The 24,568-nt window shown below is 39.0% G+C and overlaps 1 protein-coding gene across 2 annotated transcripts in view; it reads right to left on the bottom strand.

Annotated features, from left to right (window-relative positions):
* Positions 1–1,854: 1,854 nt before the first annotated feature.
* FBN2 (fibrillin 2) overlaps positions 1,855–24,568 on the bottom strand; it is a 123,011-nt gene continuing 100,297 nt past the window's right edge. The window contains exons 47-66 of one of the 2 annotated variants that reach the window (XM_066568754.1): positions 23,341–23,466; positions 22,945–23,064; positions 19,482–19,607; positions 18,743–18,895; positions 18,369–18,434; positions 17,992–18,117; positions 17,783–17,902; positions 17,096–17,218; positions 16,561–16,692; positions 14,966–15,091; positions 12,313–12,519; positions 11,504–11,629; positions 10,767–10,889; positions 10,505–10,621; positions 9,735–9,863; positions 7,502–7,621; positions 5,812–6,043; positions 5,040–5,200; positions 4,401–4,405; positions 1,855–3,806 (exon numbers count right to left, since the gene is read on the bottom strand). In XM_066568754.1, the coding sequence (XP_066424851.1) occupies positions 3,447–3,806; positions 4,401–4,405; positions 5,040–5,200; positions 5,812–6,043; positions 7,502–7,621; positions 9,735–9,863; positions 10,505–10,621; positions 10,767–10,889; positions 11,504–11,629; positions 12,313–12,519; positions 14,966–15,091; positions 16,561–16,692; positions 17,096–17,218; positions 17,783–17,902; positions 17,992–18,117; positions 18,369–18,434; positions 18,743–18,895; positions 19,482–19,607; positions 22,945–23,064; positions 23,341–23,466 (2,798 nt within the window). In that variant the 3' untranslated portion in view covers positions 1,855–3,446. Of the gene's footprint in view, positions 3,813–4,400; positions 4,406–5,039; positions 5,201–5,811; positions 6,044–7,501; positions 7,622–9,734; positions 9,864–10,504; positions 10,622–10,766; positions 10,890–11,503; positions 11,630–12,312; positions 12,520–14,965; positions 15,092–16,560; positions 16,693–17,095; positions 17,219–17,782; positions 17,903–17,991; positions 18,118–18,368; positions 18,435–18,742; positions 18,896–19,481; positions 19,608–22,944; positions 23,065–23,340; positions 23,467–24,568 lie in introns of both variants that reach the window. The other variant, XM_066568753.1, reaches the window with a different exon arrangement.

Below are 24,568 nucleotides of genomic sequence, written 5' to 3'. Positions count from 1 at the left end.
ATGAGGATTTGACTCCAAGTTCTCAGAAGGCTGATTTATTATTTTATGACATGATATTATATTAAAAGAAATTATGTACTAAAACTATATTGAAGAAAGGACACATCAGAAGGCTAGACAAGAATGAATAATAAAAACCCGTGGCTGATCAGGGTCCCAACACAGTTGGCTGTGATTGGCCATTAATTAAAAACAATTCCCATGCTGGATAAACAATTCTCCAAATCACATTCCAGAGCAGCAAAACAGGGAGAAGCTGAAGCTCCTCAGCTTCCCAGGAGGAGAAATCCTGGTGAGGGGATTTTTCATAAAATATCACGGTGACACCCTCCTGCTTTATGAAGTGTGACTATCCACCTCCTCAGAGCGGAGCTCACAAACCCAGCCCTCTTCTTGGATTTAAGGCGTGCCTGTTCTGCAGCTTCAGTTTAGTTTAGGTGTGTAATCTTAATTTATTACGCGTGGCAGGAATTGAGCAGCACAGTCAGGGCAGTGAGATGTTTGCTGTATCGAGTTTTGCAGTGCCCTGCCACTCCTGGGTTCTTTTCCAGGTTTAGCACAAGGACCCTCCAGCTGCCATCTGCAGCCCCTCCATCCCAGGTGTGACTGCTGATCCCAAGGCAGCACAGTAAAATCCCATATAAGAATCCCTCAGCCCTTTCTAGAATGCCTTAGCCATGCCAACAGCTCATGTATAAAGGATTGTATAATTGTATATAATTGTATATAAATTGTATATAATTCTATATAAACTGAGCCTTTTACACAACTGAGGGATTAAAGATGTCAAAGCACACATATTTATGTAATATAATTTTTTTTTTTTTAATTTATGATGATGATTAGACTAAAAGGCTTTAATCAAACCTCAGTCTGTACTGCACAGTATGGACAATTATAATTAAAGTCCCTGCTGCCTAGGCCAACCTTAGATCTTACAAATAGTCACTAAAATCCTGGTTTCAGTTGCCACAGGATACAGCAGGCTCTCTTAAATAGCAAGATTTTCATTCTACTTTTAAAGAAAAGTTGTGGGGGTCTGTGGCTTCCTGGGACACCATGGCTGTGCATGTGCAGTCAGCTTTCTCATTAAAAGACTAGCAGCTGTAAAAAGGTAGAATTTTGAAAAAAGGGTATAGAAATATATACTGTGACAGGCTGGATGGCAAAGAGGTTTTGGACTTCTTCCTTGGGATTATTTTTTTTTTCTTTTAGTTCCAGTTATTTTTTCATCTGGATTTGAAGCTGGGAGTGACTTCTTTCTGGGATTGTGCATAACTATCTTGTGGAATTTACCAATTCTGGTGGTAATGCTGCCTTTCTAGAAAAGAGATAATACTTTTTTTTTTTTGTACCTTGTACTTACTGTGTAATTAGTTAATGCAGATGAAACCATCTGATGATCGTTTCTTTTTTTAAAAAAAAAAAGGTACAAGAAAATTCTCCAGAATTTGTAGCCTCAGAGAAATCACGGGTGAGTGTTGCTGTTACTTTCTCTCCTGAGAATCTGACAACAAAGGACAAAATTCTTTGCTGTGTGCCAGTCTGATGGCTTTTCCTGCAGGGTTTCCTGGAAAAATTTTGGAGCAAGAGAAGCCTTTTTCTAAACCACCTATTGCAGTTGTTTAGCCTTTAAGTCGGTGCTGTCCTGTATGTATTTATCAGACCCCTAGAGGTCTCTTTATTTCTGTAATGTCAGTTATTTTACTCAGAGGCAGCTCTGAATCCTTTGAAACTTGCACAACCATATCTGAAAGCAATTTTAAATAAATGTGGTTCCAGACCCTAGTATTGGCTATTGTTTTAAATCAATCACCAGTTTGACTCTGAATAGAAAAAAGGACCAAAAAAAAAAAAAATCCAAAATAAGCTTTATTGCAAAAAAAGTGTTGTCTTACTGATACAAATGTTCAAGAGAAAGCTTTTTTTCTTAAAACATCTCTTTTCAAAATCCCCAAACTCAACAAAAGAGAAGAAAAATCACTGAGTTTAACTTAGTACAAAGTCTTTGGTCAGCACCTAATGCAACTGGAACAATCCTGGATGTGCTTTGGCTATTTTCACATGTGAGATTCTGTGGCATGGCCAGTGACAGGCACCAGCTGCCACAGAAAGCACCACTGAGACATACAATTAACACATTACAGTACAAAATGTAAAAAGAAAAACAAAACCAAAAAACGACTAAACTAAAACTCAAGTCATTGTACCATCATCTTTCTTACAGAACAAGCTATGATAGAATGAGGTGCGTATAACTACAGCATTAATGAGATTTCTAACAAATGAAACTTCAAATACATAACTTTCCTCACCTGCTCTGCAATAACTGAGCTTGCAGGTGTGGCAGTCCTGACACAGCACTCAGGGCTCAGGAAATGCAGCCTGGTTTCCAGCCAGCACCAAACAGAGTGAAGCATTCTCTTCTGAGAGACATTTCCTTCAGCTGCCTGCAGGAATTAATGCCAGTTTGTGGAGCACCCTTTCTGAGAGCATGAGGAGTGGCTGCCTGTCTTGGCTCATGAGGTCACTGAGGGAAGGGCAGCACAGTTTGGTTCTGCAGTTCTAAGGGGGTTAAAAAACAGTCCAGGTATTTTGCTACAGGGCTGGTGCCTCCTCCACCATTTGTGGGTGATTCAGAACACAAACCCACTGAGCTGCTGTGAAATAGGATGTCTGCAGAGACTGATAGTGTGATACTTGTCCTCTATGACTTTTTTTTCCCCTTTTTTTTCTTTGTTCTCATTTGCAAGAGAACTTTAGAATGTCCTACTATGCAAACAGTTTACAATCTCCCACTTCAGGATATCCTACTACACTGATCTTTCAGATCTGATATATTTTAGAATTACTTATATACTGTTTGGATGCTGGTCCAAGTAGAAAAGAAAACACCTTTCCAATCTACTTATTTTTTCCTTGATTACAAAAGTACCTCTAAAATGTTATACCTCAAATTTATAAAACTACAGAAAAACAAGCAAGTTTCCCTTTTTGTTTACATAATTTGTTATTTTCTCCATATATTACTGCATTAAAAATAAATAAACTTCTATAATTTTTTTTTCATTAGGAATTATAGCAAAATACCCAAAGTGTAACAGACTGCTAACAGGGAAAAAAAAAATAGCTCATGTATTTGTGCCATTTAGTGCCATAGGATGACTTCTTGAACTTTAGCTTTTTAAATATACTTTAAATCGAGGTTATATAAAAGATAAAATAACCATGATTTGCCCTTGTAAATAGAAGTTTTGGCAGTGGCAGAATTTTAAGTTGCCCTCCTGAAAGGGTGGTTCTGCAGTCTTGGCAGGATGGAAAGGAAGGGCTCTTCCCCTCTGCCTTCCTCTCCCAAAATACACTTTTCCAAAGCATATTTGCTTGGAAAAGCAGACATTCTTGGGTGTGTAGACACAAAAACAAGTGGCTGAAGAACAGCACCACGGCTAATAGAGGCGCACCCACAGCCTCAGCCTGAGGGCCTCTCCCTTCTCCCCTTGCAGGCCGCCGTCCTCATGGCCGCTCCCCATCTGCTCCATCTCCTTCTCCTCGGGCAGGGCCACGCTGGTGATGTCCAGAGCATGCAGCCCGGGCGCTGCCCTGCCCCTGACGGCGTGCAGGTGGCTGGCGCCGTCCCTCAGGAGCATCCAGAAGGTTCCGCGCCCATTGCCGCGGGCGATGGCGTAGCGCGCACGGCGCCTGAGGGCCGGCAGCAGCGCCAGGATGGGCTCCCGGCTGCCCAGCCTGGACATGGCCACCTGCACCTTCAGGGGACTCTCCGTGTCCAGGCTCCCCCAGCTCACCTGCTCCAGCTGCAGGAGGGAAGAGTGTTTAGAGCAGGAATTGATAATTAAACAGCTCCTGACTCCATTCCCGACGACATGGCCTGTAAAGCCTAAAGGCCTCAAGCAGGCCTTGCACAGCCTCTGAAGGCTCTGATTTTGAGAACCTGTTTAACTTTGTGCTTGCAAACAGGCCATGCAGAGGAGTATTATGAACAGGTGTTTAAGATCACTTTAAAAACCATCAGGCTATCAGCAAAAGTCAGATTTAATTTTCAAGGCCGAGGCAAGATGAGGATTTCTCAGATTGCACTGCAGCCTGGAAAGGGGGGAATGCCCCACCACAAGGAGAAACCTGTGTTTAGACACAATATAATGTTCTTATGACCAACAGAAACAACAGAGAAATGCATTTCACAACACTGCATGGAAATTCCCTGGCATCTTCTCTGAAAATTCCATACCGTACCAGTATGAAAAGCAACTAAAAATGCATCATGAAATTAATGAAAATTTTTGAACAGGAGCAAGTAATGCAGTGTTTTAAATACTTGAACCCCATAGATAATGATAATGATTAAAAAATGTTTCTTTTTTCACATAATTTATGGATGTCACTTTTACTGCCTAGAAAGTTCTAGAAACTGAAAAGGTTAATGGTATTTAAAAAATGTAATAACAAGATGTAACAATTACAAACTTGATGTGATTTCCTGTAACTTACCTTCATAAGCCCACAAAATGCAGCAAGAAAAATAATTAAATGTATAATTCTCTAAAAACTTGATCAATTCTGATGAACATTTGACTTCCATCAGCCAGGTCTAATCCCCCACCTCTATGAGGAACTATGGAACAGACAACAAGACTAAAATGATCTTCTGCAAGATCTGTTTAGCTGTCCCAGACTATAAATGCTGTCCAACCTCCTCCTGGCAGTAGAACTTGCTGTAGACATGTCCAATTCCCCAGGTGTCTGCAATTAAAGGAGAATTATTCCCCTGAATGTACTCTGAGGAACTAGACCACATCTCACACTACAAAGGAATCTTTGCAAGCTTTAGAAACTTCATCCTTTCACAGCTGCTGATGTATTTGTTATTGTCAAATTATTACTGCCAGCAGGACCTAGGTGAGGTAGGGGGAGAAAAGAGATTTTTGAATGTGACCTGTTTAAAGGACTTCCTCCGTTTACTCCTGGTGTCACACCTCGGAAAATTCCTCAAGAAACATTACAGTGGTTTTTTATCCTGGTACATACAGTGTTAGCACTTCTCTTCCTCCTGCTGTCTTGTTTGGAGTAGCCATTGATTTTGCACTCATAACACACTTCAGGGGACAAAGCACTCTCTCCATCAGCATCTCCATCCAGTGGCAGGTACTGGCCTTTGTTAAATCCCATCCCTGAGACACAGTGTCTGTGGAATGAAAACATGTGTTTTAGTCACTCCTTGCAGTTTTATGAGCTGTCCCTGCTAAATGGAGTGTGTGTAATCTGTGCCACAGTGTCTGCATCCCCCTCCTTGCCCTTTCCTCAGCAGGAGGGCTGTGCAATAATTTCCCTCACACTAGAGTGGCTTACTAAGGGGAATGCAAACGCTGGCTGAAGGCTTTTAGCCTGATCTAATTTTCATTTACAAGTCCTACAGGGAAACCAAACAAAGCCAGCCTGCCCTGTACCAGAACAATGTTAATTTGTGTTTAATGTTCTGGATTGACCAGTGATACTTAAACCCCTTAATTATCTCAGTACACCTAGTACCTATCCTTATGCATTATCAATCCCCACTCAGCAGGCCTGTGAAGGAGTTCATGTGCTGATACCGGGGGAGAAAGTAGAACTTGTTTAACGTTATTTATATGCTACATTTAAAATTAATGTCGTGTTGCATGCACAGACATTTTATTTTTTTTTCTAGTTTCTGGATATTTAGCCCGAAACTAGAAAGGACTTAGCAGCTTGTCCTTAATTTGCACCTCTGCACCTTCTGAATGTGTCTTTGGTGAAAAGCTGTGTGGAGAAACTCACCCTTGCCCAACTCTGTAATAGCCAGGCGGGCAGCCACAGAGATAACCACCCTCGGTGTTGGAGCAGCCATAATTGCAGGGGTTCTTGGCAGAGGAGCACTCATTCACATCGTGGCAGGCATGGGAGAACTGGTCATAGGAGAATCCCGATGGGCACACACACCTGTAACTCCCCAGGGTGTTGTAGCAAGAAGCAGAGCCGCACATGTGAGGATTGGAGCATTCGTTTTCATCTGGCAAGCAAACACAAAAATACTGGTGTTTTCTAGTATGATAGACAACAGGTCAGCATGATGCAACTAAGAAATCAGAACATCTGCAAGTCCCAGGGCTCTGCTGCATCCCTGACCTCATCATCCCATGGACACTTGGTTTCTGGAAGAGAAAAGGAGTATCATCTTCACTTGTGGGTGTTAAAATATAGCGAAGATGACATCTCCAGTCAGTGAGACTTGAAAAAAAAAAAGGAATGTTGATGTTGTGGTATGGAAAGTTGTTTTGGTAGCTGGTATCATGGTTATTTTATTTCTCTCACCAAGGTATTTCTCTAAAACCTGTAGGTTTTCCTCACAAAGTTTTCCTCACCTCAGTTTTCCTCACCAAGGCCACTAGTGAATGCTTTGCCATTCTTGCCCACAGTCACTTGGAGGGAGATTCCTTTGAGGACCATGATTTACAGAAACTTAAGCTGGTTTGGGGTTTTGTGGGAGCTGTTCATTGTGGGTTCTGTCACTCTCGCCCCAGTCCTTTGCTCTCTTTGCTGAAGAGCAGCATTAAGCCAGGAGTGATTGTGGTGATTGGGACTTCAGAGAAACTGAAGGCTGGTGTGCTAGTTAATGTTAAAATGGGTAGAATAAACTAATTTGTATATAGAGAATCAGGACAGTAAAGTCAGTGTAAATGACAGTGCTCAGAGTCATGCTCTGATTATGATACCATTGACAGAAAACCATGAAAGCAAACCTGAAAAGGTAAATATTTTGTATTGGTCTTTGTGAACAGCGTGATATGACATTGTTTCTGTGCAACTTGGTTTCTATTAACAAAAAAATCCCACATTTTGTTTTGTGCATGATATAGCTTAATTCAAGCAATGGATTGAATGAGCTAAATCTAAACAAAACTCCCAAGCTTCCTAATTTGTCCCATTCCCTGCACAAAGAACTAATGCTGGCCTTAAGACTGTTTTGGAAGAAGGAAATCCTTAATGGTTTTGTTGCTCTAATTTTCTCACTCTTTGCTTTAGATGCTATTCTGTAACATTCTTTAATTGCTAATGGTTTTTATGCTTTTTTGGTTTTTTTGTGGGGATTTTTGTGGGTTTTTTTTCTTATGACAGGTATGGTTTTTCAATGCTTTTTTTCCTCAGCAGAGGTATTACATTGATACTTTCAGGAATTCAATGAACATTCAATGATGGGGATTTTTCACAGAAGAAAGAGATCAGAATTTAGACCTTTCTAGGAAAGCTAACTGTCACAGGGAGTTTCAAAAGGCTGAGTGTGTTTTCTTGCTACCTCCTGTCACTGATTTACACTGGGAGTAGTACATGTATGGAAAGAGTGGGAGACAGATAAAAAGACTTTTGCTGAACACTCCTAGTTCTGCTCATTCTTGCCCTTGCCTGGTGTTGCCCCTATAAACACTCTGATACATCTGCTGTTTAAATTCTGTGCTGTTTGTTTCCTTACCAACACACTGATTCCACTGGTAGTGCTGGATAAATCCTTGTGGGCACCCACATCTGTATCCACCCAGGATGTTCTGACAGCCATGCTGGCACCTGTGGTTTCCATCACACTCATCCACATCTGTGTGTTCAGGAGGGAAGCAGAGCATGACACAGGATTACACCCACTGCCAAACACTGTGGGATCAGAAGTTTGTTATGACCCAGCCGTGTCGTCTGGCAGCCCAAGAAGCCAAATCTGTGCTGGGCCAAGCCTGGACCCCAAAGCCTGGGCTGGGCCCGGAGCCCAGAGCCCCGTGCTGAGCCCAGAGCCCAGAGCCCCGTGCTGGGCCCGGAGCCCAGAGCCCCGTGCTGGGCCCAGCCCAGCGTGGGCAGCAGGGCAGGGGGGATTCTGCCCCTCTGCCCCTCAGTCAGAGCCCACCTGCAGAGCTGCCCCAGCCCTGGGCCAGCCCAGCAAGGAGCTGGAGCTGCTGCAGCCAGGCCAGAGGAGGCTCCAGCACGGGCAGAGGGATGGAGCAGCTCTGCCGGCAGCAAAGGCTGGCACAGCTGCCATTGCTCACCTGGGCAGGAGAAGCTTTGGCCTGAGCTCAGGGTGGCCTGGCAGGGCCTGAAGGGGCTGCAGCAAAGATGGACACAGACAATTGCCAAGGGCTGCAGGGACAGCAGCCAGGCAATGGCTGCCAGTGCCAGAGGGCAGGGCTGGCTGGGATCTTGGCAATGAGGAATTGTTCCCTGGCAGGGTGGGCAGGCCCTGGCACAGGGTGCCCAGAGCAGCTGGGGCTGCCCCTGCATCCCTGGCACTGCCCAAGGCCAGGCTGGACACTGGGACACTGGGAGGTGTCCCTGACATGGTGGCACTGGATGGGCTTTGGGGTCCCTTCCAATTCCAGTCATTTTGTGGTTCTATGGTTTATGACAGAGGAGCACTGATGTAAGATAGAAGGACCATGAAGGTTTTTCTTTTGGAAAGCCTGGAAGTCAACTAATGTCCAGTTCTTTCCATCAATAATCTGATTTTAGTTCTTGAGCCTTTTCGGTACTCAATTTTGGAGAATAAACACTATTCCCAGCAATCCCACGTTGCTGCTTTAACATAATGCTTAGAATTTGAGGGGTTTTGTAATTTCAGTTTTAAACCAATCACTTAGGGATAAGCTTTCATTTTCCTGAGAAATATTTTAGTGTTTGAATGTCAAATTTGGATGTCTTTGCAATTGAAAATAAAAAGCCACATAAAAAGTCTCTGAGACAAGTGTTTATAAAAGGTGACAGCCACAACCATCCCACCTTCCAAATTCTAAAAACTCAGACATCTTAAATTGCATCTGCCACAGGAAATAAGTAGATTGTAAGTAACCTAATTTTTAAGGTACAGCATCCAAGTCAAGTAGAAAATAAAAGAAAAATTCTTTGTTTTATAGGCACACCAGGACATATGCACTTTATGAGAACAAAGTAAACTGACAGGAGATAAATCTTAGTAAAACCTTTAGCTGCATATATTCTGCAATGCTGTTTGAGAAATAGGCTCTAAATACCAATTCCTGTATTAAACGCTGTATCAGAGTTGTTGGTATTTTGAGAGGCCATAAATTTCTCCATGCATGCTCTTGCATTTTTAATTCTCAGCCAGGTGGCCTTGTACTGCTTTCATTTTCTTCTTTGCTCAATACCTGAGGCCCACTGAGAAGTCTGGAGCTCTCAAATAGATATTTCCTAACTGAGGCTTCCCCTTGGAGAGATAAAGCTCATCAATATAACCTTCATTTTAAGTGTAATAATTATCTTTCTGAATGCAGTGAATTGGCCTCCTCAGTGTGTAACTCTGTGGTAGGAGAATTCAGTACAGAATTTAGAATCTAATCTAATTAGAATTAGCCAAGACGAAAATTGTAAAGAGATTCTCTTTAGACATATGAAGACATAAATGTAAAAAAGCCCCACAACTACTATACTTTTAGATGCATAAACCTATGTGAAGCTGAAAACAACCATTGAAGAGTTCAACTAAACAGTCACCATTTTATCCTAATTTCTGTAAAAATTACTCGAGACAGTACATTCCTGCATATGCTTTTGTTATACTTACAATCAGTCTAATACTTTCCAATTTCTTTTTGTAATTACTTTTACTATGGCTGGTGCTCTGTTTTCTCTGTCTTTAACATCAAATGGTTCCGTAGAAACTGAAGTAAGGATTCACACCATGAAAAAATCTGACTGCTCCTACTTACCTTCACAGTTTAATCCAGTAGAATCCAGAGAAAATCCCCTTTGACATTCACAGGTAAAACTTCCAGGAGTGTTTTGGCAAATTCCTTTTGATCCACACAGTGATGGATGAGAACCACACTCATTGTTATCTTCAAAATACAGAGGAAAAAGAAGATTGGTTCACCTTGTGGCACGATGTTGGACATGTTCATGTAACATAAAAATAAAATCCACAAAGGTGCAGCAGTTTATTTTGTACCTTTTCATTTTTAAACGCCAGATGAACTGGAGACATGCAGAGCTATGAGTAATTAATAAATTGGAAATGCTAGTGGTAGTTCAGTTGTGATATGAGTATGGAATGTAATTGCTGATATTGGAAAAATGCTGCCCTTTTGTGTTAGCTGAACTGAAACAGTTTCAGTTGGCAAGATTTATACATATGCTTAAGATCTGAAGACATCTGTATCAACTAAAAAAAGAAAATGCAGTCTGGTTTTGGTTAACTACATTTTAAATGAGATTTTAATAATTCACCCTTTTGTCTCCATGTGGTTATATTTAGAACATAATAACATGTATTAAATATGTACAACTCTTTACTAACCAAGAAAACAGAAATATTGGACAGACTGGATAGACTTATTTTTTTCTTTAGCTTTAATTGCTGCTTTTCAAAATCTGTTTTCTACCCTCTTGACACTATTGCTCTGCATAAAGAGCACAAGAGACAGTTGAGAATGTTGTCCTTAGAGAAAAGCTTATGAAAGAAAACCGGTGTTTTTCTTACCAATACAAGCTGTGTGATGTTGTGTAAAACCAGGTGGACATTTGCATGTGAAGCCTCCAAGGGTGTTGACACAGAGAAATTGACAATTGTGTTGTTTGGTTTGACATTCATCAAGATCTGAAAGTAAGAGATGCTGTTGTCTTAAAAAAGTCAACAAAGAGGCACATTTAATCAAATCTGATAAAAACACCACACTCCAAAACCAATTCATTTTAAGTTAAGTTGTAACCAAATTAAAAGGTACTGTGTCTAACTTTCTTACCTTTACATGTCTTTCCATCTTCCTGAATGACATAGCCCCTGGGGCATGAGCACTGATAGCTCCCTTCTGAGTTCTTGCAGATAAAATTGCATGGTCTGGGGGACTGGGAGCACTCATCAAGATCTAACAAGAGGGAATATTAAGTTATCTTTCGTCCTCATCTCTCTGACAGAAAGATGTTTGCTACACAGCAGAAGCTTTTAGAGAAAAATGCTCACAGAAGAAAGCCCCCCATTTACATTTGTTCAGGGTTCCTATTCCTTTCTCTGTGAATGTGTTGCTGTGGAATTTATGTGGGGCTGCTACTACCACAACAAACTGCCTTGAAGGAGTAATACACTAGAGTGAGAGTGGCATTGGTATTTGCATCTAAGCAACAAATATTTACTTTTTGGTATTCTACAGTATATTTGTACCTGCAAACCAAAAAAAAAGTGGGAAAAACGTAGAAGTGAAGTAATGAGCTGGTTTGCCTCTTAAAGTGGTTGCACAGCTTTAACCAACTTCAGTAATCATTCTACTGCAGGAATTCTGCCAGCAGAGCTTGTTCCTCCATTTCCCCAAATGAAACACAAAACCAGAAATGCGTATTAGGAAAAGAAATAGAGGACACGAGATAAAAGAGACAAAAAAATGGTTGCAACAAGTGTTTACAAAGGTTGGTACATCACTGTGTAACAACTAAAAAAAAAATAACTGATGAATACTTCAACTGATGATTAATTAATGAATCTTACCATTACAAGATGTGCCAGTTATGTCAGTGGTATAGCCAGCTTTGCAAAAGCACCGGAAGGAGCCCATGGTGTTAATGCACTGCCCATTCCTGCACAGGTTCGGCAGGACCTTACACTCATCAATATCTGTATAGAAATTATTAAATATGTCATGTCTCAGTTTTAAATTCTACTTTTTTCTTCTCTTCCATTTTTGCAGTTCCTCATCATCATGCTTCTGACAGGAACTTTCTCCCTTCTCCCTCTTTAAAAATGGATCTCACTCCAAAGCCAAACATCTTTCAAATCTGATTTCTGTTTTTTGCATCAACACCTTCCTGTTGTTTCACTGGGCACTCAGATTCCAGTTTTGCTAACTCCAAATAAAAACCCATACAAAAGAATTTTCTTATGACTACTTCCATGTCAAAAGTTATCACCAACATTAAAAAATACACATTAGCTTCTTTCTGTGTAGAAATAGTACCTGCAAAGCATTGTGAGATTATTGTTAAATGAGATGGTTGCTGCCTTTGCCATGTGTCCAAGTTTTCAGCAATACAAAAGCTTTGGGATAATTTCTAGCTTTTAGTTACTGGTTGGTACTTCCAACCAGATCCTGATCCTGAAAATTCTGCCCAGTTGATCTGTTTGCAGCTACTGCCAAATGTGCTTTTAATTTCTGCTCTCTTGGCATTATTTGAAAAATCAAACTCTGCCGTTTAACAGGAAATTCTCCGAAGGAACTTCAAAGAGAATTCTTGCATTTTCCTTAAGCATGCGAGCATATGCTTTTCCCCTTTTCCTCCTCTTTTCATCCCTGCAGATACCTCTTCCATCTGTGGTGTAGCCTGACCCGTGCGGACAGAGTTTCTTGTAGTGGGTGGTTCCGGGCAGGGGGCAGAGCCTGCACTGGTTCCCCCAGCCCCGGCCGCCGTCACAGCAGCACTCGGACCTGGTGACAAGGCTCTGGCTGCTGGAAGCCATCTGGCACATGGTCTGCAGAACTTCAGCAAAGCAAAACCCCCGCCGATTATCTGAGAGGGAGAAGGAGAGAGGCTGGAAATAGGGAAGGAGATAAAGATCTGCTCCCATTAAGCATCTGGTGAATTATTCTGGCTCTCCGTCAATATATGCAAGCAGCAGAAGGTGATTAGCTACCATCAGGTCCATCTTGATTTAGCCTTTCAGAATTGTTGTGTGCTCCTGGTAGTATGCTGCCATTCCAAATATATCCAAGACACCCCTAATGTTCAGTGTCTGCATGAGCAGGGTAAGAATTTTGCTTCTAGGAAAGCTGTGCTCTTGGTAGTAAAACAAGATAAATGCTGATGAAGGGTTTTGCTATTTTTTCAAGTTTTCTTCTAGGAAAAGCTAAAGGTTTTGCTATTTTTAAAGTTTTGCTTCTTATTTTTTAAGTTTTGCTTCTAGGAAAGCTGTGCTCTAGGTAGTAAAACAAGATAAAGGCTGAGGGCAAAACTGAGCTCCTACTTCAGCTGCCTATGTTGTGTTCATATTTCAATGTTTTATTTGGAGTGGGGTTAGAGGTTTGGTTTGTTTGTTTGTTTAACTGGCCAAAATGACAAGTTTTATCATCTGTAATTATCCTGCTAGGGTTTAAATAAAAAATCCTAACTTAAAAGTGTATATGCAACTCAGTACTTTTTCAGTGGTACTCCTAAATTTTGTTGTGGGAAAAAAGTAGAATTGTATGGCCTTATTGTTGGTATGGCCCTGTCTAATTCTATTTTAATTTTTAAACTTTTTGGTTAATGCCTATCAATAATGAAAGGGGAGCAAAGTTTTAAAGTCATGGGGCTCCTACAGGTTATCTTCAAACAGGCAGCTGAGGACAAAAGAAATCCCAGTTTCCAGTGCTACTAGAAACTCCAAATCTTGCAGAGATTTTATCTTCTATATAGAAAATAAAATTTCTTCTACCTTCTATGTCATCTGTCTCATTTCTTGATTAAAATGGAGACACCGTCAATTACTGATCTGAGAATCCTTATGTTTTTTATAGAAAAGATTTTCTTTTTTTTCTCTCAAAGCCAATAGTGATCCCTCAGAATGTGTAAATGTATCAATACTCAGCTGACCCTGTCTTTTACAGATTAAAAGAATATGTACATGTCTTACAAGAATTAGGCAAAAAGCAAACTTTGGCTTTAGGAAAGACTTAATTTGCCCACCTGCTAACTTAACTTTTTACATCAAATAAAGCTGTCCTCACTGAAAGTGTCAGTTCTGTGAAACAAAATATTGGCTACAGTAATTTGCAAGACTCTGCAAATTTCTGTTCTCCCAGACAGGGATACTGTGCAGGTCTTTAGGGACATTATGACCTGAGGAACATATAAATGCTTTGTCCCCAGTTTGAGAATGTGGAATGAATTTTAAGGTGAGTGGAATATAAAGGTTTGCACAATGTATTTAAAACAATGTAATCTGTGAATTAATGCTCGGGCTATAATTCAGAAGAAATTCTGTGTTTCTGCCAGATCCATTTTTCATTGCAATTTCTAACCCAGGAAACCCGAAAGGAAAAGCAGCAAGAAGCAAACTTTCCAAAGGCAGAAAATAATAGGAAAATTACATATTAAATATAGAAAAGCAATAATGACCTCCAAACAGGGTATTTCCTCGGCATTAATTACTGACTGGGGTTAACAGACTGCAGTTTTGTCTTCCCATCTGGTTCTAATCCTCAGGAAATACTCTGCACTTCAATGTTATTGCTTAGCCATGAAGTCAGCACACTGCTCATGACCTTTTAGAGGGAGCTGTTTTACAGTAATGGCACAGGATAATTAGGCTTTTTTTCATGCAAGAATACATAAATAAATAAATACACCCTTTCGGTGCTGTATGTACACCCGAACACTGGTCAAGAAAAAGTAAATTTTTGCAGTTCTGTTTGACTCCAAAAAAGGGAATGATGAATTTCGTGGTGCAAATGACAAATATGAATATATTAAAAAGAAAATGCGCACTGATGAACAAAAACCCTTCATCAGCATATATCTTGCAGGCTTGCCTCGAAAAAAAAAACCTTGCAATTTTCTGGTAAAATCACAGTATTTTATGTCTGAATTAAAGGTGTAGAAATTGAGATGCCTAGTTGCCATATGGTGCTTAAGATCACATTCTGAATAAGCAAACACTCAACTTTACTCTTCATCCATTTTTGAATTATCTAAAGGTGACTAAATTCTCCTTCTTTAAAAATCCCTGTATTTTGTCTACATTTATGTCCTATGGAATTTAGACACTTCTATGTGAGGCCTCATTGCTACAAGCTGTTAATTCCTAAAATGATCTAATAATTTTAATAATATTTTTAATATCGTACCATTATTTAACTAAAAAGTGTAATTATTTAATTTCTGTAGATATGAGGGCTGATACGTTTTCAGAAGCCTAATTTTCTCCCTACATTTACACTGTAATGTGAGATGAGACGTGTACAAGAGAGACATTTACCAAGGCACTCAGTGCCTGATGGGCTGGAGAGGAATCCTTCATTACATTCACATCTGTAGCTGCCAACAACATTCACACAACGCCCATTTTCACAGACACCTGGCTTGGAGCGGCACTCGTTTTCATCTTTAAAAATGTAATTTAAAAATTAATTAACAAATATAACAACATCAATAAAATTGTAAGAGTAACAGAAAACAATAAGAACAAAAATAAAATATAATTACATTGACAACAAACACAGCAATTCATTGCAAGAAAATAAATCAGAATTTCTAGAATGCATTAAACATTCCATGTAGCATTTGAAAAATATTTTCAAGACGTGGAAAAATCCACTGATTAAGCCTGGAAAGGGCTTTCAAAGGAGCATTATCCTATTCCATTCCTTCTGTACTTCATCACAGGACAAAAGCTTTAATTGCTTCACAGCTTATAACAAGAAGCAGAAAACGCAGCAGAGCAAGTTGCAGTCACAACATTCAGCTGGTAAGTAAAATTTAAATAAAATTGGAACACATGCATGATTTGAGTGACAAATCTTCACTTTGTAATCATCAAGAGTCTCTGCACTTGATCTCTCCCACAATAAGTCATATTTGAGTCCACATAATATTTTCCTGAAAGTTTATACTCTTCATGTATTTTCTTCCATAGCTAATGGCACGGATACTGTAAGCTGTTACACAAATTTTTTAGATGCTTACAATAAACCTCAGGAAAATCTCAGGTTCCTTAAAAGCAGAATTATATGCCAAAAGAAAGGGAAAATTCTTGTTAATAAAGATTATTTTCTGTAAAATAAAAAAAAAAAAATCTCTAAAAGAGAGTGCTCATTCTCTTGCTGAAGGAACGTTTTTATAAAATACTTTTAATTAAAACATTCATTAAGTTGGATGTTTATTTTTTTTTCCCCGTAGAATTTTGGTCCTGGGGTTTTTTTCAATATATCAGAAGAAAGTACAATGTGCTAAAATATAGCTACTGTCCTCCTCTCAACTAATTGAGTAAATGATGGAGAAAAGGTGTTTGTTTACTTCCAGAATGGGGAATTGTTTTGAACTATGGCAGTTTCCATATCTTTCATCCTTTATAGTATTTATAGGTGGTTTCAGAATCCTAGGAGTCTTAATTCTTTAAAGAAGTGACACATTATTTATACTAATGCTAAAGGAAATGTAACTTTTTATTTATGAAAATCTTGCTTCCTACCCATAAACTGAAGTCTCATTTTTTTGGCAAGTAATTTTTTAGATGTAACAACTGTCTAAAAAACTTCTGGATTTAGCTTTAGAGCAATGAGGTTTTTATTCTTATTAGTCAGTTAGAACTCACACTGAAACAAAATAGAAATTTTAAGATGCTTGGTATCATTAGATGTCTTAAATGTCCTTAATGAATTGTTATTTTCTGATTTTATATATATAAAATCAGGAAAAAAATATATTTATATGTATAAAAATTATATATATAAAATCAGAAAAAAATATACATTTCTAAATAAATAAATAAATAAGTATATACACGTATAAAACAAGTTTTTTTTTTCCTTCTGTATATTCTATTAGCTGCCTTCTTCCCCTTCTAAGCTTTACCTGTGCATCCTTCTCCATCAGGTCTCTGGATCATCCCAGGAGGACAAATGCACACGAAGGTACCAATCAGATTTTTGCAAATCATGCCTCTTGATTCACAGTCATGGAGACCTTCAGCACACTCATCTAGATCTGGGAAAAAATAAAAATTTTGTGTTTGAACTTTTTTCCAGTAGCTTCAGTTTCTGAAGACAACTTCAAGAGAAAGGACGTACAGGTTTCTCTAAGTAAAAGCACTGAAGGAAAAGTCTAAAATCTATGATTATATGCAGTTATCTTGATCCTCCTGGGCTGTATCATCTTGTCATGTTAAAGATGAAATTCAACACTCTTGGCTTTGCAGTCCCCATCAAGGGTTACACTCGATGACAAAAACACTAAATACTGCTTTTTTGTGAGTTCTGAAAGAGCAAATCATCACCTGCTGAGCTGTTGGCTACATTCCACTGGAGAGGATGAATGCAAGATGCACAGAAATGTTTGGGTTATGTGCTGGTGATGGAAGGTGGGGAGAAGTTTATACGTCAGTCATTACCTTTGCACATCTTTTGGTCTTCCCTTAGCTCATATCCCACTGGGCAGGTGCACTCATAGAAACCGTAAGTGTTGATACAACGAAAAGCACACAGCAGGGGGTTCTGAGCACACTCATTGATATCTGAGCAGAGAGAAACAGAACAGGCATTCTCGACCATGTTTCAAAATAATCACCAAGAAAGATTTATTACACCTATGTTTCTCTTTTCAGCTAAAATTATCAGAAAGCTAATTCAAACTAATTAGCTTCTGAGTAACTAGAGAAATTCAACAATGCTCTGCTTAAGAATAATGACATAGTATATATATAGAACTACTTGAGCTTAGTATGGCAAGTCAGGGCAGGCCTATTTCAGATCTTTATTATATGCTCATATTTAATGTACTTTCGTGTGATGAGAAATGTCAGCTTCAGAAACAAACTAATTATGATTCATAAAATATAACATTTTTGAGAATGCCCCACGTGGGGCATTCCCATTGAGTGTGGGAAGTCCTGTGATAAACTAAAAGTTCTGCTTAAAGCAATTCAGATTTCTTTTCCAATGACATATTTCAAAGTATAGAAACTTTGTTTTCCTCTGAGTTATAAAAGCATGAAAAACATTGCTAATGAAATAATTTGAATGCTGACAAAAGCTGGACAAAAGCCAAAGGAAAAAAAAAAATGAAGAGGACAGGTTACCTTCACAATTCATCATTGGCCCTGGCTCAAATCCTTCGTGACAGCTGCACTCAAAGCTGCCAACCACATTGGAGCACGTTCCGTTTCCACAGGGGTTGCCAATGGAACATTCATCTGTATCTGTTTATAATGAACAAATGCAGAGTGAGGAGAACTGGGACAAGTTGTGCTTTAAATTCAAGACTTCCAATTCCTATAACTGCACCCACCTATGCAGTGCACCCCTGTGAAATCCAGGTTGTACCCCATGGGGCACTCGCAGCGGAACGATCCATCGGTATTGATGCAGTGACCATTGGAGCAAATCCCTGGGCTTTCAAGACATTCATTGACATCTAAAAAGCAGGGAGATATTAACAGCCACTCAGCTGATGCATTTCAAGTCACAAAAAAAGCATTTAAAAAAACCTAAGCTCCCTGTTATGTTTGTCTAGAGCCATGCACTTCCAGAAGTGTTCTTTTTAACATATTTTACAGGTCAGCCTCTTGTCACCAGGAGCTGTGAGGAGTAAACTGTCACGTGCTATAATATCCAAGTATAGTTTTTGGTATTAATATTACTTTTTACATTTAGAAGAATAGCTACCTTCACGTGTATCATCAATTCCAGGAATAGTTCCATGACCATATGGGCACAGGTCCTGAAAAGCAACTGCAGAGATAAATTTTCTTTAAAAAACAGAGCAAGTGAGAGACAGAATCATGACAAATGGTTAAAGTCATCCAAAAAGAAAGTCATCCAAAAAGGACCTAAGTTCAGGTCTTTATAGGGCAAAACCAAGAAGTAAGTATTTTTCTTTGTCTGTGATTTCTTCCATTTAATTTTACTCCTTTGGCTGACTTGAAAAATCATTCTAGAAAAAGCCACTGAGAGCAAATGCCAGAAAGATCTCTCTTTGAACAACACCAATGTGCTCCTCCTTTTCCCCCAGCAACAAATTTTAAACTTTAAACGTGTACCTTCCTCTTCCTTTGGACAGAGCTCACAAGGATCACCCCATCCTTCCCCTGGCATTTTACTGCAGCAACACTTGGCCTTTGTGGTGTTGAAAGCCTTTGGCAATGAGCACTTCCCATTCTCAAAGTTGGTGAAACAGAAGCTCTGACGAGTATCTAGGAGACAAAAACACAGTTATGAAGAGATAGAACCTTCTCCCAAATCAGATGATGACTGTCACTGTGATATTTTCCAAAAAATTCCTTCACCAGGATTTCTTCTCCTGGGAAGCTGGGAAGATTCAGCTTCAGCTTCTCCCTGATAGGAATGTGATTTGGAGAACTGTTTACCCAGAATGTGAATTGTTTTTAATTAATGGCCAATCACAGCCAACTGTGTCAGACTCTCTGAGTCTATCACAGGTTTTTACTATCATTCTTGTGAAGCATTCTGATGACTCCTTTCTCTTTCTTTAGTATAGTTTTAGTATATAATTTTCTTTTAATATAATATCATAATATAATAAATCAGCCTTCTGAGAACTTGGGAGTCAGATTCTCATCTCTCACCTCATCCTGGGCACCCTCACAGCACCACAACAGATGACTGTCTGCCCTGAGAGAAATAACCTAAGACCTGTATTTTTCATACTTTTAAAAAATCACTTAGCAATCCTCGTAAAGATATAAACTGGGAGGAGTTTCCACAGAGTATCTGTTATCTTTTAGACTGAGTTATTGCATTCCTTATCCATGAACTCACCAAAGCACCTCCTCCTGTTATCAGACAGCACAAAACCTGTGGGACAGATGCACTGGAAACCTCCTGGGGTGTTGGTGCAGGACCCGAAGAGGCAGATGTTGGGATCCTCGTTACACTCGTTAATATCTGTAAAGCAACAGAGAAACCTTCACCACAACCTCACTTGCTGTGAACCCCGTGGTCAAGGAAAAGTGTTTATTTATTGATTGATTGATTGATTTAACTGAAGCAGCTTCCAATAGAATGATCAAGAGTTAAAGCTATTTCACTGATTCCTTCAAATCAGATTTTCTCACTGGCATGCACCTTCTTTTCCAAACACCATTCTCTGCTCTTCATTATAATCAAAATATAAACATTAAACAAATGCTTTCAGAATGTATTTCCCACAGGAACAATATTTTTCTGTAAACGAAAATGTATCCATACAACATCCAAAGATTATTTTTTAAAATCTGTACGATGGGAGTTCTTTTTAATTAAAGGTATACTTTTTCATATACTGTCAGATTCGGGACTGAAACTATAGCTACTTATTAGTAGAGTGACACCTTTACTTGTATTTACATGCCCAGATTTATATTTAGCAGTCTTTAACTGCCACTTTCATTGTGTTATTTAAAATGTATTCCTGTTCTACTAAATAATCTATCATCTATTACTATTACTGCAAGAAGACATTTAAGATTTATTTTTTAATAGCAGTATATCATTAAATATTATATTAAATAATTGTGAAAGGCATAAGCCAAATATTAGTATTTAGTGTAAATCTCTAAGTGCCTGTAAAATTGTGCAGCTCAAACAGCATCAGGTGTACATCCCTCACTGTACAGACAACAGGCAAAGCAGGAAAAATAATATATTAAGAGACACTTAATTTTTCATATCTATTATTCAAAACTATATTTTGACTTATCATATTCTACAAATACTAAAAGAATATATAAACTGCCTTGCTAAGGTAATTTTTAAAGGTGATTATAATCTGATAAATTATTAGATGCATTTTGTTAATCTTCAAAGTACAATGCTATTTGAGTCTTTCAGTAAGGAATACTGGAAGAACCATCACAGAAGCCTGTGGCTATATAAGTGTTCTACAATAAAAGCCACACTGAGCTTGACCAAAGAATGGGCAGGAACAAGGCTCTCTCCATGAAAATTAGCTCCATGGACATTGAATACTCAAATTTGTAGCGCCATTTCTGCCCTGCTGTTCTGAATTTTAGAAAACCGCCCTGTTTTCAGCAGGTAAGAAAACAATGGAAATACAATCTTCATTATTTGGAAAATATAAGTGGAGTGAAGGAAGAAATGAGGTGGAGTAGAATCTGTGGTGTAATATCTGAAAAATACTACCTTGAGTCCCACTTTCAGAAATTGCTATTAGGTACAGCACATGGACAAACCACTGCAGCACAATCTGGCATTTGGCTGAACTCTGCAGTAGCTTCCCAGGCTACATTCTGTGTGAAGCATTCCAAATCAGCTTATTTCAGAGAAAATGGTAAATAATTTCCCACTTGCTGTGATAGCTGTTAATACACAAAGCTCAGCAATTCAGCTGCACAGCAAAGTTGCTCTCTTGAAGTGCTCATTATTACTGCAATGAATGGTTTGGTGCTAAGGCTCTTTCTGTGGCCACGATGGAGAGGTGACTAGCCAGGCTGTGGAAGTAAACAAGTCCTTTCCCCTTTATTCCTGTACAATGGAAGGGAATATATCACATGGGTAGGTGAAAGGTAGGAATATTTCTGCGGCCCCAGTTCTGTTTTCTTCTGCATATAATCACCCTGAGCTCACAAAGCAATCAGCCACTGCCAACCTTCACATCACAGACAGCAGTAATAGATTCTCATAAAGCTGTTTGCATGCAACATCAATGGAGAGTAATGGGGAACATCTGCTGCAAGGGCTGTCAAAATATTAATCTAAGTTTTAGTGCAATCACATGTGATAATCTGGGCATTTCCTAGGAGATCTGGCTTCAGATTTTCTGGACACGTGGCAGAATGACAAAAGAATGCAAGCAAGCCCCTTCCATTCAGTTTGGGCAAAAATCTGTCTGGCAGTCACTAATGTTCTCAAAAACATAGATTCTGAGAAGGTACTAAAGTGGCCATAAACAGTAACATTCCTTGAAAACCAAAAGCTTTCTTTACTTTACATTCATGACTTTAGAACTGTAGATGATTTGAATTCACCTCAAACATAACTGCTAATGTGGAGCTAGCAGCTGCCAAAAGAAATCATGAGGTTGGCAGGCAAACTGAATATTGGTGGCATGATACAAGTGGCTGAGAGAACTCTGGGGCTTAGAAAAATAAACCCTGTTGTTCAAGACAGAAAGTTCAAAATGGTTCCTGTTCCTGCAGCCACACAGATTAGGTGGCAGTAAGTCAAATCTTAAATGCCCAATAAATTCACAGTATCCCATGCTTTGCTCTGTTGGAAAAGCAATTTGTAATCTGGATTTATTTCTTGCCCTCTGCCACAGCAAATCTTAGTTCAGTGTGTGACATTCAGCTCCTGAATGGCATTCAAGGCTATAAGTGAGACCTGTATGAACAAGCTAGAACATAAAAACTGATGACTGGTCTGCTGTATCCTCCTTCTCCTCCTGGGAATCTCAGCAATTTAGAGACATTATATAAATAATAACATTGAAATCAGAAACCTATTGTTAGAAGAAACTGACTTAACTGATTGTTCCTATAAGCACCATAACTTCATCAAGATTTTTAAACTTCATTTCCCTCTGAAACCAAATGCTTAGTTCATGCATTGATTGACAATAATTACCTTCTGTAAAAATTACATAAATACAGTGAGAACACCTGTTATATGAATTATATTTTTTCAAAAGTCACTGAAAGATAAAATACTTCCTTTTTAAAAAGTATTTTTGTCACCCTGGTTTTTTAAGATTTTCTGAGCCTTCTGATGTTGACATTTTTGTAGTAAACTTTATCACACACTTTCTGTAAATAACTCATTGTTGTGCATTCCTTTATGGAGGAGGAGAAATTTGATGGACTGTTGGTTTGACCAGTGTCATTGGAGAGGTGGCACTGTCACCCTCCAATCCACCGTCACTTTTGGAAAACTATAAATGTTGGAGTCAGAAAATAAACTTCCCTTTTTTCCTTCACCTTGAGAAGGGTGGTGAGCTTGTGTTCTTTTGTGACATATTTTTCTTTGCATTAATGAAGACATCAATGTTCAAAATAGAGTACTATACAAAATATTCTTCTGCCTCCCTTTTTAAAATCTCTTCCTGAGGACTTTTTATACCTTCATACTTTTCATACCTAATGTTTCCCGACTTAAGGTGACATTCCCTGTCACCTTCAGTCAGGAAACATTAACAACCATTAGGGTGTACAACTGCTTTCCACCCAATTAGAACCACATACAAATTCTTAAATTGCTCAGGAGCAACAGTTACAACTTGCCTTACCAATACAACTTTCACTTTTTACTTCGTATCCTGGTGGACAGATGCACCTGAATGAGCCTTCCAAATTCTGGCAGGTACCAGGAGAGCACGAGCCAGGCAGTGCCACACACTCGTTGGTATCTTTGGGGAATGGAGGAAATCAAGAAAGGTTTAGAATATTGTAATTCTTATGGTAACAAAACATGAAAATCACTGAAGGGTTCTGTACTAATTTTCTTTTTCTAAGGCAATTAATTGCTTGAAGACCAACAACTATTAAAAAAAAAGTGTTTTCATTTCAGTCCCCATCATTCTCTTTTGATATTTAGACATTCAGACTGTTGCTTCCCTCTGCATGGCAGGTATTAGTTTACTTCAGCTCACGAGTACTTGAACATCATGTGGTTTCATACTTACCAACACAATTCTTGCCATCCAGAGTGAGCTCATATCCTTCGTTACACAAACACTTGAAAGAACCAATTTCATTGAAACACCGTCCATTTCTGCACACCTGACCAAAGGAGCTGCACTCATCAACATCTGATTAAAAAAAAATTAAAAAATTAAAAATTGAACCCAAGAATTGAGAGTCGAGTCCCAGCACACTATATACAGTATGTTATGAACACACACAAGTTTCAATGCTTAGTATTTCTGTGGAAAAGGTGCATTTTGTAGCAACAAGAAATCAGCTGACAGCCAGAGGAAAGTAACTCTCACTTGAGCATTAAGATGCACATTCTAATTAAACCGCAATTTTTTTATAGGGTATTACCATTTCCAGGCTTCTAGCATTACTCAGTTACTGCATCTGGAGACATTCAATTACTGCTAAGGGACTGCATGACACCAAGTCTACCAACAGAGGAGAAAATGTTACATGGGGGGTTCTAGATTTTATCTGGATCCATATGCACTTGAGTTTCCTCCTAAAAACCCTGCCAATTTCAAGTTTTGGACTATGTAAATTGCTTTTTACAGGATGATTTTCTCCTTAGTTGCAGTTCTGGAAATGATGTTTTCAAATTCTTGTTATTTTGTAGGGTTACTTCAGTAATGCAGACTTAAAGGAGCACTGCAGAAGGAAAACTATGGATGAGGAAGAATAAATGAAAAGGATTTCGGATAAGCATCAAGCTATGAGAAAAACTTGTCCTTTGCAGAACATTCTTGTTACTTCAATTTTTTTTCTTTCCTGGACAAGAAGAGGATTTCAAATGCTTTTTAAAAGATGTATTAGTTCTATCCTGAAGCTGAAGACTTTGCTGTGTCTTCCTTCTGCAGCAGGAAGGAGTTTAAAGCCTCCCTCTTTTCTTTGCTTATGCTCTGCACAAAGGAGATCTCAGGTTTGTGAGCCTGTTTATCAGCCCAGGAAGGTGTTGGTTGCTTCATCACAAGAACCCAGGAATTAAAGCAGTCCAAACCCATCAGATACTCTGGTGCCCTGTACTTCAGGGAATGCAAAATAGCAATGCCTGTGTCAGCTCTGCATGATTTTGCTCATTTTAGGAGAGCAGATCTGGCAGGTCAGCAGATGTCCATTTTAGGAGAGCAGATCAGCTCTCCTGGCTTTCTTACTGCTGGTCTTCTTTCTCACCCTGTGCAAGAGTCAAGCAAAACAGTGAAATAAAGGAATTATTTG

This window comes from Molothrus aeneus, chromosome Z (assembly GCF_037042795.1).
Source record: "Molothrus aeneus isolate 106 chromosome Z, BPBGC_Maene_1.0, whole genome shotgun sequence".
In the NCBI taxonomy this organism is placed as follows: Eukaryota; Metazoa; Chordata; class Aves; order Passeriformes; family Icteridae; genus Molothrus; species Molothrus aeneus.
The sequence above is the reverse complement of the archived record's forward strand: the minus strand, read 5'-3'. Positions and strand labels throughout refer to the sequence as shown.